Below are 13,798 nucleotides of genomic sequence, written 5' to 3' on the forward strand. Positions count from 1 at the left end.
AAACTGAGATTCAGTTATCTATTGAATAAAAATTCTCCAGTTCTCTGAATTTTATTATGGTCATTTTGCCAGTATTTTCATTGCTTTTATAGAGGAAAAAATTTTCAGAGATCTTTACACTGGCAATTTTGTTAATATCATCCTCATATTTTTGTATGTTTTATGATTTCCTAAAGTGATTCACCTAGCCTTTTACCACTGAAGCAGACTTAAATTGATATGGCAGCATTTATTTACACGCTGCTAGCAACTATAAGGGATTACTGTTTGAGAGTATCCTTTGACACAGTTTTAGCAAATATTATGTGGCTATGTTGACTTGTGAATTTAATGAACAGGAATGAGCCAAAACTTGATTCAATAGAAATGGAATTTAATAAATAGAAATTATCATCTTGAAGGAGTTTGTATGCAAGACTGCTATTTTACCTCTGTTATCTGAACTGAGCCATTTTTCTGTCACAGATGAACCTACTTTTTCTTTTCCAAAGTTTTAATATTCTAACCTTTGCCTCATGCCTTGGAGCTTGTCACAATGATCCATTCCTGCAGCCTGAATTTTTTTGGATAGTATCTAACTGTTAAAATGCTCAAGTTTTTTAGTTCCTTTAAATGCATTGGTTTCTATGCAGGAGCAATAGGATTTATATTTATTTGCTTGTATTCATTACTATTAATCACTTAGAAGTTGGAAAATGGAGAAAAGGCAAGACTGCCTATCAGTCATTGAAGAAAGTGAGACTGAAAATTCTACCTTATCTTTTCTGAGGATCAAGGTTGGTGGAATTCACTGCCAAAATTATTGAATTTAGCCCTCAAAAACTTGATTCATGGTTTTTATTGCTTTCATATTTTATATACTTTTTTGTCATCAATCTTAAGTTTACATTGGAGTTTTACTCCTATACTTACCCAGCAGCTAGGAAGAAAAACCCCTTTAATGTAAACATTTGAAATTATAAATGATATCATGTCATCTTATTTTGTAATGTCATTAATCCCTATTTTATGATTTTAATAGTTAGCAACTTCATCACAGGGTTAGTTTAAATATGTTTTAAAGATATGCTATGCAGTTCCTTTTATGGATGCATGCATCAAATGGGAATTTATGAATCAGATGAATCAGTTCAGTTCAGTTGTGAAGTTGTGTCCAACTCTTCACAACCCCACGCACTGCAGCATGCTGAGCTTCTCTGTCCATCATCAACTCCCAGAGCTTGCTCAAATTCATGTCCATCGAGTTGGTGATGATGAATACACTGAAACAAATATGGTGGAGATAAATAGATGACATGTGATGATGACAATGCTATGTGTATATGTGATATGATACTTACTACTAGTCTCCCTCAAGGACTAAGAATGGTGTGTGGACAGGACATTGAGAACCTTTTAAAAAAAATCAGCTTCGTAAGTCCCTTCTTGATGGTGAAAGCCAGTGGCAAGAAAGGGTATCAGATGAGGGAATGAGCTTGTGGAAAATATTTTGGTGCCAGGGATCTGCTTCTTTCTTTTTTTAATCATAAACTTGATAACTAAAGCCCCAGGGAAAGCAAAAGAACTTTCTATACTTTGATATTCTCCAAGGAATATCTCCAGCTATGAATTAAAGAAATTCTATGCTGATAGGGAGCAATGTAAAACTGAGCATGCAAAAAGAGTGGATATATGCATAACTGATTTACTTTGCCTTTGGACACCTGAAACTAACACAACATTGTGAATCAACTATATTCCAATAAAAATGTTTTAAAAATTGCTTGTGTACTAAAAAAATACTTGTTATTATCACTAAATTAGAATTAAAAGTTAAAAAGGTATTACTATATTAGGTGTATTTTGGACACTTTTTTATCCCATGAAAAGAAAGCTTGTTACTGGGACAAATGCTAAAGGATCTTAAGTTGTTTCTGAATTTAAACTTTACTTTTTATGATAACCTGAAGATTATCATTTAATTTTGGACACAATATAGAATAATTCAGTGTCATAAAATGTACTAAATGACAGTTCTTATTTATAACACACCTAACTTAAATATTTTTATAATTTATTACTTTATTGAAAATGGTGTTCTATTACATAAAGGCTAAAATGTATCCATCTGATTTTTAAGACCAAGCTTTGAAAACTAAATATGTTTAAGTAATTTCCTTGACAAATGAAAATAACTTTTTCTGTATGTATCACAAATGCTTTTTAGGAGCTGAATATTTATAAACAGTAAATATGGGCCCATTGAATAGTGTTACCATTTGTATTGCAAACAATTTTATTTACACCTCAAACAATATATCCATATGACTCATTATGCTCATTTGATTTTTCACTTGCTTAACGTTTGCTTTCCCTGCTGAATATGAAGCAAAAGCAAACTAACGATTGGCCACTTGTATCACCGTGATGCCAACTCTTCATCTAAATTATGTGTATAAAATTATTCCAGGTAGTACATTCTCAGAGCAATTTTCTGTTATTTCAAGGATTTCAGTTATGCCTTTGACTACATCTACATCTATAAGTAATCATTAATGTTCTTTTTTCCCAGTTAATTAGGGTAAATTTTGGAAAAGCTGTAGGGAATAAGAGGTTTCGTAGATTTCTTAATTAAGTCTGTCAGTGATGTGACAGTTAAATTTAATTTCCAAGGCAGTTTTAAAATACCACTAAATAACCTGGGTAGATAGACCTTCACAATCATCATCAATGTCATTTTTCCATTCTTCTTGACAAATGGGGGTTTACCAAATAGGGTAGGAGGAAATAGTGGTTCCCAGATAATACACTATAACCTTGTCAAGCATTGCAAAAATTTATGAAAGCCCAGAGAATATTCTGTATTTATTTTATAAGCTTCTAAATAGTGACAGTCCACTTGCATAATCTGTACTGCAGTGTACAGGACAGCACTGGGACTCAGTATTGTTTTCCACGTAATCCTGGGAAAAACTGCAACTAATTGTCCCAATTCTTTCAGTAGACAAGCACTACAAAAGAGGATTTCTTTTAAATTCTTCATTGAATTACTTATTTGGGTGGGCAGTCCCAGTATAATGCTTTTCCTGGATACCATCTTTGCTGAGTTATAACTTTCTAAGTTATATGAGATAAACTGGGTTGTGGATTACAGTCCACAATAGTGTTATATGGAGTACACTCAAAATTAGTTATTTTACTGGGGAATATATTGAAGTAACAATATCAGCCAGACCATTTGCAAAAATAAATGGTGCAGTTAAATAGTTCATTTTTTAAACAAAAATATATTGACCTAATGTGGATATGGACCTGAATTATTGCCTGGTGTATTGGATACGTTTACCAATGATGGTCTTGTTTCTAACAGCTCACTTCCTCTCATTGGTCTCTAACTTGGATTCTACTTCCTCAAACATAAGCAGCAGAGTTTTTCTTCCAACGAATAACCAACATGCTTGTCAGGTATTTGAAAGCACATGGCATTTGAATTACTTTCCATATTTGGGAACTTCGTTATTATAATCATGTGAACATTCATTATTTTTCACAGATTACATTTTATTACTTCTCCAGCCAAATGAATGGCAAGTTAATGGCTGGCTTTCAAACTACCTGTGGTGGCCCTATACAGCATTTATGGCAAAACACTGCTGGGCTCCAGAATCGTTGGGAGAGGAACGTCATCAAAATTCAGAGTCCCCAGAGGTTTCAGGTATGTATGTTATGTTTTCTGTCTTCGAAGGAAAAATGATAGAGTACAGATGTTTAACACCAGGTGATTAATCATCCCAGTTGTCTGAGGACTGAGGAATTTGCCAGAACTGTCATGTGTTGAAACCAAATAGTTCCAGGAAGTTGGGGTGGCCAGTCATCCTAAAAGACAGGTTTAAGAAGTTTAAAACTTAGGTATCAAAACTAAATTTGTTATATACTGACATATATTGATATAACAGTAAAAAATGACCTTCTAATACTCTTCCTAATTTCTCGAATCCCCTCCACTTTCCTTTTTCTCTCATCATTCCAATCTTCTTTCATTTCATTTTGCATTCTTAAGAATTTGATTCACTTCTAGTGAGGTGGGTGAATCTAGAGTGAGGTAAGTGAGAAAAAGACAAATACTGTGTATGAATGCGTATATATGGAGTTGAGAACAATGGTACTGATAAACCTATTTGTAAGGAGGAATGGAGACGCAGAGATAGAGAACAGACCTGTAGACACAGTGGGCTTAGGAGAGGGCGAGATGCATCAAGAGAGTAGCATTGGAACATATATGTTACCATTTGTAAAAGAGATGGCTTTGGAGAAGTGCAGTGTAACACAGGGAACTCAACCTGGTGCTCTGTGACAACCTACAGGGGCGGGAGGAGCGGTTCAAGAGGGAGGGGACACATGTATACTTCTGGCTAATTCACAGTGCTATGTGGCAGAAACCAACACAACATTGTAAAGCAATTATCCTCCAAAATATGGCTTCTATTTCACAGTTTTCTCAAGCTTTTGAGAGAATAGGATTGTCTTGGGTAATGAGAACATAGATTGTTTTCAATATTAATACCAAATGCTGCTGAAGTGGAATCATTGTCATATTCATTTCATGGTTAAACTCAAATTATTCAATGCAGCCTTCATCTTCTAATATAATTTTGAGAATTAAAGCCAATGTAAGCCTATAAAAGACATTTATTTATGCAGCCTAATAAAACTTATGTATGATAGAAATTATAATCTAATAACTATTATAGGAGTTCTTAGAAAAATAGTGCGTACTTTAACATTTTGGGCAGCCAAGCAAAATTTTCCAGTTAAAAAAGGGATCTTAAAACATTTTATTCTGAACAAATATGCTTTTTAAACCTGGTTTGTGACTCAGTTTAGCCCAGGTAGGTTTCCTTTATCATCTATTATTAGAATATTATAATAATTTTATAATTTTTACATGGAATAGAAAATCATCTGATATGTGATGGATTTAGCACTTGCCTTAATATAGAGAGTAAATTGTATTGAATTTTGAGTGGCTAAGAGGGAATATGGGAGAATGAATAATACCTCTATTATTAAAATTGAATGATAAGATATAAGAATGGCACATATTCTTAATTGATCTATCATAAAATCACTGAAGTTCAGAATTTTCAGCCTTTTGTAAAGCCATGGGGATCCAAAAAAAAAAATCATTTAGTAGATAGATAGGTGACTCCTGGATGATGACTTGAGGAGAACTGTACAGTTGGAAGCATAATTCTGTCATCTGAGGCTTTGTATCCTCTTTGAAATTCAGTATTATTGGGGTGTGTGTCTGAGTGAGTGAGTGAGGTTGGGTTAGTATTTTAAGCCATCAGGCATGTAAGTCTTCCTATAAAGGACTCCTCAGGAACAGGGACAAGACATCTTGAGTTCCTGCCTTGGTGGGGAGTGGTCTTCAGAGTGAGAACCCCAGACAACAAGAATGCATCCAATTTGTTGTGGAAGTTCAGGTGTCATTAACCAAAGGATAAATTTCTAGTTTATTTATTATATTACTACTTTATTTTCTTACTTCCCTATGTCTGTCTCTTTTCTGTAACAATAGCAACAAGAAAGTCAAGAGTGTCTTTGAGGGGACACTGACTAGATGAAGAAGGAAGAGCTTGCTGAAGTCCCTCTGTCTGCATGCTTATCTAAACCTTAAGGACTGCTATGAGACTCTTGTCTGTGTGTAAAATTTATCAGTATTTATACATCTTTTCCAACTTTGAAACAGAGTGGGTGATTAAAAAAAAAAGAGAGTCTTAAGCTATCTTTGTCAAGCATTGTGGCTTCTTATTTTAGTGCAGAGTCTGCGTGTCAATGCAGGAGACGTGGGTTTGATCCCTGGGTCCAGGGAGATTCCCTGGGGAAGGAAATGACAACCTACTCCAGTGTTCTTGCCTAGAAAATCCCATGGACTGAGGAACCTGGTGGGCTATAGTCCACAGATCACAAAAGAGTCAGACACGACTTAGTAACTAAAACTACAACAACAACAACAAATATTTTGGTCAAGGTCTTTATTAGTAGCACAGCAAGAGATTTGATGTTGGATACAAGTAGCGGGAACCTGCTACTTGTAAGTTAAGCATTTTAGGATATATTCTTTGCTTTTCTCAGGTGTCCATTCCCAAATAGCATATTGCGGGGGTTGATGATTAAATATGTGTAGTAGATAACTATAAAACTTTAAATTCCCAAATAGATTATCTCCAGGGCAATTCAGCTGTAGCAGAGGAAGTGAGATTGTTCACCCGAGTGCTTTAAAATGCAGCAGTGTCTTCCACCAAAACAGATGCCCATGGAGCTTATTAATTTGATTCTCAAAATCCTTCATTGCTGATACAAAAACAGTGCCTCTACCTTAAAGGCATTGCTAAAAATTAGGAAACTGTACAACTCTCATGGGATCCTCTGGCTACACTGATCTTTAAGACAGCAGGTATGCTGTAGTTCTATCCTGTCAGCAAGTGAACAGATACTCATTTGCTTTTGTTGAGCTGGGCCACAGAGATGTGCCGTGCTTGTAATACTGCCTGCCACTATGTAGTAGCTCTTTGCTGAAAAGCTTTAGAAAGAGGCTTATTTGAGGTCATTTTGGAATCAGCGTCTCCAGACAGTTATCTGCTGCCTCATCAATTTACAAGTCTCCCAGAATTATTCTAGGTTTTTTTTTTTTTTTTTGGTTTGTTTTTCTTGGCAGTTTCCCATGCATGCTGCCTTGATAGTTTTAAAGTCATTCATGCTTGCTTTAGAAATACTTACATAGATTTTCATCCCAGCTGGACTCTGGCTTAGCATGGGTTTCTGAGAAAGCCTCTGGATCTGGTTCCTGTGTGGGGACTTTGTCGCCTTCACCTGTAAAGGACTAACTGGATCCATCCCTTGTTAACCTGAAGTGTATGTCCTCTCAACTATCATTTACCCCATTGCTCACATGAGGACTGTAAGCTTTATTTTTTAAAGATGTTTTGATGTGGACCATGTTTAAATTCTTTATTGAATTTATTACAATACTGCTCCTGTTTCATGTTTTGGTTTTTTGGTCCTGAGGCAAATGGGATATTAGTTCCCCAACCAGGGACTGAACCCAGGCCCCCTGCATTGGAAGGTGAAGTCTTAGCCACTGGAACACCAGGGAAGTCCAGAGGATTGTAAGCTTTAGAGAATGAAATAATATACCAAATCCCATACAAGATTAGAACATAGGATAGTTTGATTTCAGATCTCAGTCAGTCACTGAGCCACGATAATTTTTTATCTAATAAAGCTGTGTAAGAATTTATGAAATATAGAAAAAAAATCCAACCTCTAGATTTGGTCAGATCTGATGTGACTTATTAAACTTTTGTATGCTGTGTTAGATGAAACATTATTATGCATTGTATGGTGCTAATGAACTGAGATCACATTTCTCAAAATTGTAGACAAAAGCAATTAATTTTGCTATTGTCTTAAAATATTCATAGAAGCAAAGAATAAACCAGGCTAAACATATAGTAGAAATTTAGCCTCAAATTCAGATGAAATCTCCCCTCATCCCTGTTTTTTCCTGGTTCTTGAAGGAACTTCTCCTATTGGTTTTATGGGTAGGAAAGAATGAATACTATGTTACTAAGTATATCATTGACTGTGGTTTTCCAATTGAATGTCTGGATTCTTGAAATCAGTGCCTGAATTTTAAGACGATACTGAAGCATTTTTAATGTGCTATTATCTACTTGTCATTTCTCTGATATTCCACTTAGAAATGCCAGAGACTTCTCATCACTCTCCCATTCAGAAACAATAGGCTTTATTAATACAAACAAAAGATGTGGTTAATAATGATGAATATAAATTATTAACTTACTGCCACTCTCAAACTTTTCAAAATCATAATTTGAGACATTTTATCTTTTAATTCAGGAATACTTACTGTGTGAACACATGACGATGAAAAGACTACTGTCATCTTCTTGTGTTTTATATATTTTCTTGAAAAAGACCATTGAGTGCATAACTAATTAGAAAAATTCTCATACAGAAGATATAAATGCAAAGGTTTCTGTTCATGTCGTTACTGGTATAATCCAAGTGAGTTTATATCCATTGTTCACCTGCCATAAAAGTTTCATTGAAGATTTAAATCGAGTATTTCAAGCACAAAGCCTCCCTTCCGAAGCCATCTTCTCTAAAAATCTTTGAGGAGAAAGAAATTTGTCTCATGTTTTCCATTGCATCAGTGCAGGCTATACCTGACTTATGTGATGGTGTCAAACTTCTAACTTCATTATCCGCGCTGTGATCTGCTTTTGTTTTGCTGCTTTGCTGCTGTTTTCTTTTCTTTATTTTGGCTGTGCCCCTGAGGCACTCAGGATCTTAGTTGCTTGATCAGGAATCAAATCCTTGTCCTCTGTAGTGGAAGCACAGAGTCCTAACCACTGGACTGCCAGGGAAGTCCCTATCTTTTTTTTTTTTTTTACTTCACCTAACAGAAAAAAATGAGGTGGGTATTTGGAAAAGGTTATTTGCCTAAATTTTGGAGAAAACAAAGAATGTTAATCACTTCTCTTAGAAATGCAATTACCACATCACAAACAGCCTCTGACTATAGGGCCTGGTTTTTAAAAAACTATCATGGGTTTCCATGTTTGTTTTTTTTTTAATTTTTATTTATACTTTATTTTACTTTACAATACTGTATTGGTTTTGCCATACATTGACATGAATCTACCACGGGTGTACATGGGTTCCCAAACATGAACCCCCCTCCCACTTCCCACCCCATATCATCTCTCTGGATCATCCCCGTGCACCAGCCCCAAGCATCCTGTATCCTGCATCAAACATAGAGTGGAGATTCGTTTCTTACATAATAGTATACATGTTTCAATGCCGTTCTCCCAAATCATCCCACCCTCTCCCTCTCCCTCAGAGTCCAAAAGTCTGCTCCACACATCTGTGTCTCTTTTGCTGTCTTGCATACAGGGTCATCATTGCCATCTTTCTAAATTTCATATATATGTGTTAGTATACTGTATTGGTGTTTTTCTTTCTGGCTTACTTCACTCTGTATAATCAGCTCCAGTTTCATGCATCTCATTAGAACTGATTCAAATGTATTCTTTTTAATGGCTGAGTAATACTCCATTGTGTATATGTACCACAGCTTTCTTACCCATTCATCTGCTGATGGACATCTGGGTTGCTTCCATGTCCTGGCTACTATAAACAGTGCTGCGATGAACACTGGGGTACACGTGTCTCTTTCAATTCTGGTTTCCTCAGTGTATATGACCAGCAGTGGGATTGCTGGGTCATAAGGCCCATTTGCAATTTTTTAAGGAATCTCCACACTGTTCTCCATAGTGGCTGTACTAGTTTGCATTCCCACCAACAGTGTAGGAGGGTTCCCTTTTCTCCACACCCTCTCCAGCATTTATTGCTTGCAGACTTTTGGATCGCAGCCATTCTGACTGGTGTGAAATGATACCTCAGTGTGGTCTTGATTTGCATTTCTCTGATAATGAGTGATGTTGAGCATCTTTTCATGTGTTTGTTAGCCATCCGTATGTCTTCTTTGGAGAAATGTCTATTTAGTTTTTTGGGGTGTAAAGAGCCAGCCTGCAGTGCGGGAGACCCAGGTTCGATCCCTGGGTCGGGAAGGTCCCTTGGAGAAAGAAATGGTAACCCACCCCAGTGTTCTTGCCTGGAAAACCCATGGATGGAGGAGCCTGGCAGGCTACAGTCCATGGGGGTCGCAAAGAGTTGGACATGACTGAGCAACTTCACTCACTTTCCACATTCTGTAGATAATTCACCCATCCCCCTTTTCAGGATCTCAACCAAAATCCCTGGAAACTTTTTGTTTAAATACCTTTAACTGGATTATCTCCCTGTGCCTGGTGGATCTTTTGTTTCCTAGCTATGTAGATCCACAAGTAATTTCCCTACAATTAGAAAAGCAATTCTTTTCCCTAAGAAAACCTTTGCTCTTGCAGTGTCAGTGGGCTTAAATGACTGCCGATTTTCATACGAGCTTCTCTTCAGTTATACCAAGTTAATCTATAATTTAACTGAATCAAATAAATAAATACACATATTGCAAACTCTGAGGAGAGGCTTGAAGGTAAGAAGATAATTTAAAAGCTACTTCAGGACTTCCCTGGGTGGTCCAGTGGTTTAGATTCCATGCTTCCAATGCGGGGGGCCTGTGGTTCGATCCCTGGGAAGTGAACTAGATCCCACATTTTGCACCTAAGAATTTGCATGCTGCAACTGAGGCCTGGCAGAACCAAGTAAATAACATAAAAGATATTTCATTAGATCAGGTATGAAGATGCAGGAGTGGAAATAGCAATGGAAAGGAAAGAAGGTTTAATAGGTCTTGATCGATTGGACATGACTAGGGGAGAAAGTGATTCCAAGGATCATTTTGGGGTTTTGAGCATTGCAGACGGCAGTCTCCTGATACCATTTTCAGAGGATGAGCATCAGGGCAGAGGTCCAAGTTGAGAGGAAAGAACATCTTGAATTAGAAGTGTCTTCGTGTCACCTGACTGAAAATATTCAACAGATGGTAGAGATGGGGAAGGAGAGCTCAAGAGAAAGAGGCTGACATTCCTGATGTAAATGTGTATTCATGAGCCTGGGTGACAGATAAAGTCCTGAAGATGAATGGGTTTGTGGGGATAGCATGGAGGAGAAGAGAGACTGGTAATTAGTCGGCACTTCTTTCCACTTTTCTCTTTAAATGTGGCTGTGGAGAAGGCGATGGCACCCCACTCCAGTACTCTTGCCTGAAAAATCCCATGGACGGAGGAGCCTGGTAGGCTGAAGATCATGGGGTCACGAAGAGTTGGACATGACTGAGGGATTTCACTTTCTTTTTTCACTTTCATGCTTTGGAGAAGGAAATGGCAACCCACTCCAGTGTTCTTGCCTGGAGAATCCCAGGGACGGAGGAGCCTGGTGGGCTGCCGTCTATGGGGTCGCACAGAGTTGGACACGACTGAAGTGACTTAGCAGCAGCAGCAGCAGCTGCAAGTACCTTATGACAGCTTGAAATCCTAGTATCCAAATATTAATTTTTGGTTATCCTTGATCATTGTAATGCTATAGAAATGTTTTTAATTATAATAAAGTAATTGCATTTCAACCAAAAATAATTTTTTTTAAATGTGGCTGCTATAGGTAAGTGTTCAGTTCAGCAGGAACTAGGGAATGTATCTATATGAATAGGCTTTCAAGAAGAATAAAGTTAACCTATGCAGAGTAGATTTTTAATTAGTAAACACTATACATTAGCTTAAATATTTTAATAACTCTATGCCATAATAGCTGACATTTAATGCCAACTATATAGGTAAAGTGCAGTTGTAAAAGTGATGATTCATTTGTTACCTTGCATACATCTTATCATATAGGTAATAACTATCCTTATCAATACCTTTTTACAAAGAAATAAACTGAGGCACAGAAGTGTTAAGTAACGTCTCCAGGGTCTTCCTGCTAGGAAGTGGTGTATCTGGGATCTAAATTCAAGTAATCTGATTCCAAATATACACTTTAATCACTATGCTATGGAGGCTTCTCAGGTAGTGCAGTGGTAAGGAATCTGCTTCGCAGTGCAGGAGACATGGGTTCAATCCCTGGGTAGGGAAGATCCCCTGGAGCAGGAAATGGCAACCCACTCCATTCTTCTTGCCTGAAGAATCCCATGGACAGAGGAGCCTGGCAGGCTACAGTCCATGGGGGTCACAAAGAGTCAGACACGACTGAGCATACACACTATGCTATGCTACCCTCATATGAAGCCATCCCTACATCACAATTTGTGACAGACTTCTTCCATCATGGTCCTGACTTGTAAGTGGTCCCATGGTTGCTCTAATTTATGTGAAGAGAGGGTGACTTTCTTAGGGCTATATATTGACAGTTCACTGGATACATTATGGATGTTCTTCATCACGTTTTTAATAGACTAGTAGACAGTCCCTGGCTTAAAAGGAAATATATGAGGACGTCACGTTGTACAGGAACAAAAGAAAATGCAGGACAGGAAAGTGATCTCCTAGGTCTTGTGATACAGACCAACTATTAAGTTCAGAAGCAATGTGATATCTTGAAATAACGTTTACGTTATGAATAAGGTTGAGTCATGTACACAGGTTTAATGCATCCATGAATTAAGCTTCACACATTATTGATATTCATTAATGAGGACGCGAGAATACTCTCCACCAATACACCAATGTTTTATTGATTTAAGTAATTAGGAGTACTTGATCTTTCCAAGTTTCTCAGATTCATTCTGCTAGAGGATTTCCTCTTGGTGGAGACTAGGGCTGGCCTCACATCATAGTACAACATGCGGTCATTTTAACAGTAAGTCACTGAACAATGATTTCCAATCAGTGTCTCGAGCTATGTTTAGATAATGGCAGAAAATGTGCAGGAAAATAGGACAAGGACATTCAAGATGGGGCTGTGAGTAAAATTCAGAGAACCAGAGGTAATGACTTTGATCTGCTCTTTATTTTTGCTTAATGCTGCAAAATAGCTCCCAGAACTGGTAAATGCTAAGTAGTATGAATGCATAGGAACCAAACATGGAAGATGATATAGGAAAGAAACCAGGTGGCTGTTGATTCATTTTACAAATATGTTACCTAACCTATTCTAAACATGTGCAATACAGAGAAGACTGTACATTTTTTGGTTCAGGTGTTTTTGTTTGTTTGTTTTGTTTTTAAACTTTTTATTTTGTATTGGAGTATAGCTGATTAACAATGTTGTGATAGATTCAGGTGGACAGCAAAGGGACTCAGCCGTACATATGCATGTATTTAATCTCCCTCCAACTCCCCTCCCATCCAGGCACTTTTTTGTTCTTCAAAGTATAGATCTCTCTCCACTTGGAATTGGCATGTTCACCCATGTGCTTCTAGGAAGTATCGTGTTTCTTTTATTTGTAGACTCTGTGCTACAAGATTGTGAGACAATACTGTTCCTTGTTCTTCATTTCTGTTTGTTTTTCTTGTCCAGGTTGTTTTTCAAGGCCAGATGATTTCAGCTCAGGATGAAGCCATAGCTATTGACGATCTATCTTTCAGCTCAGGCTGCTTGCCAGCAGATGGTAAGATATTTTTCTCATTCTGATCCTTATTGTATAAAAAAGTCAGTTCAGTTTAAACATTGTGTGATGATTTTGATCTGCTCTTTTATTTTTGCCTGATGTTTGAGAGTAAATTATTTTCTATTGTCCTTATGCACTGTGGTACAATGACTAGATTTGTGCTAGAGGTGAACACAGGCTACTATAAAGAACTGAAGTGTGCAATTGAGTCTCAGATTTGGAACCCTGTAGCATATTTACACTGGTTAGTTAAATCTTACCCAGAGAATTCTATGCCTTCTAGGATATCAAGGGAAGACTGGCCCCCATTGATTTGAAACTGTCTTCTTAGAGAATCAATTTAACTAAGCCACTGAAAGACACAAATGGAGAAGTATATTAGTTATAATCTATTTTCTATTTATACTGAAACAACTAGATCAATAAACCACACATCAGATCTAAAAAATTATCCATATCAGTCCTGTGATTACATTAACTGTGTAATATTCAATTCACCATTCACATTGTTCTCAATAGGAAAGTTCAATGTTTAAAATATAAGTTGGTAAGGATGAAATTAACTTAGGCTAATATGCAATAATCACATTTATTTAATATATTTGAGTATAGATATTTGATAGAATTTTTTCCTTTTGAAATTTTATTATGATATGGTAGAATCAAGAAAGCTGTTTTATA

General features: G+C 36.8%; 1 protein-coding gene across 1 annotated transcript in view; it reads left to right on the top strand.

Moving 5' to 3' along the window:
- Positions 1 to 13,798, top strand: part of MALRD1 (MAM and LDL receptor class A domain containing 1) — a 603,405-nt gene that overhangs the window by 13,119 nt on the left and 576,488 nt on the right. The window contains exons 3-5 of the mRNA XM_052651192.1: positions 3,350 to 3,444; positions 3,533 to 3,694; positions 13,027 to 13,117. Coding sequence (XP_052507152.1) covers positions 3,350 to 3,444; positions 3,533 to 3,694; positions 13,027 to 13,117 — 348 coding nt within the window. The remainder of the gene's footprint in view (positions 1 to 3,349; positions 3,445 to 3,532; positions 3,695 to 13,026; positions 13,118 to 13,798) is intronic.

The sequence above is a fragment of the Budorcas taxicolor genome, chromosome 13 (genome assembly GCF_023091745.1).
Source record: "Budorcas taxicolor isolate Tak-1 chromosome 13, Takin1.1, whole genome shotgun sequence".
In the NCBI taxonomy this organism is placed as follows: Eukaryota; Metazoa; Chordata; class Mammalia; order Artiodactyla; family Bovidae; genus Budorcas; species Budorcas taxicolor.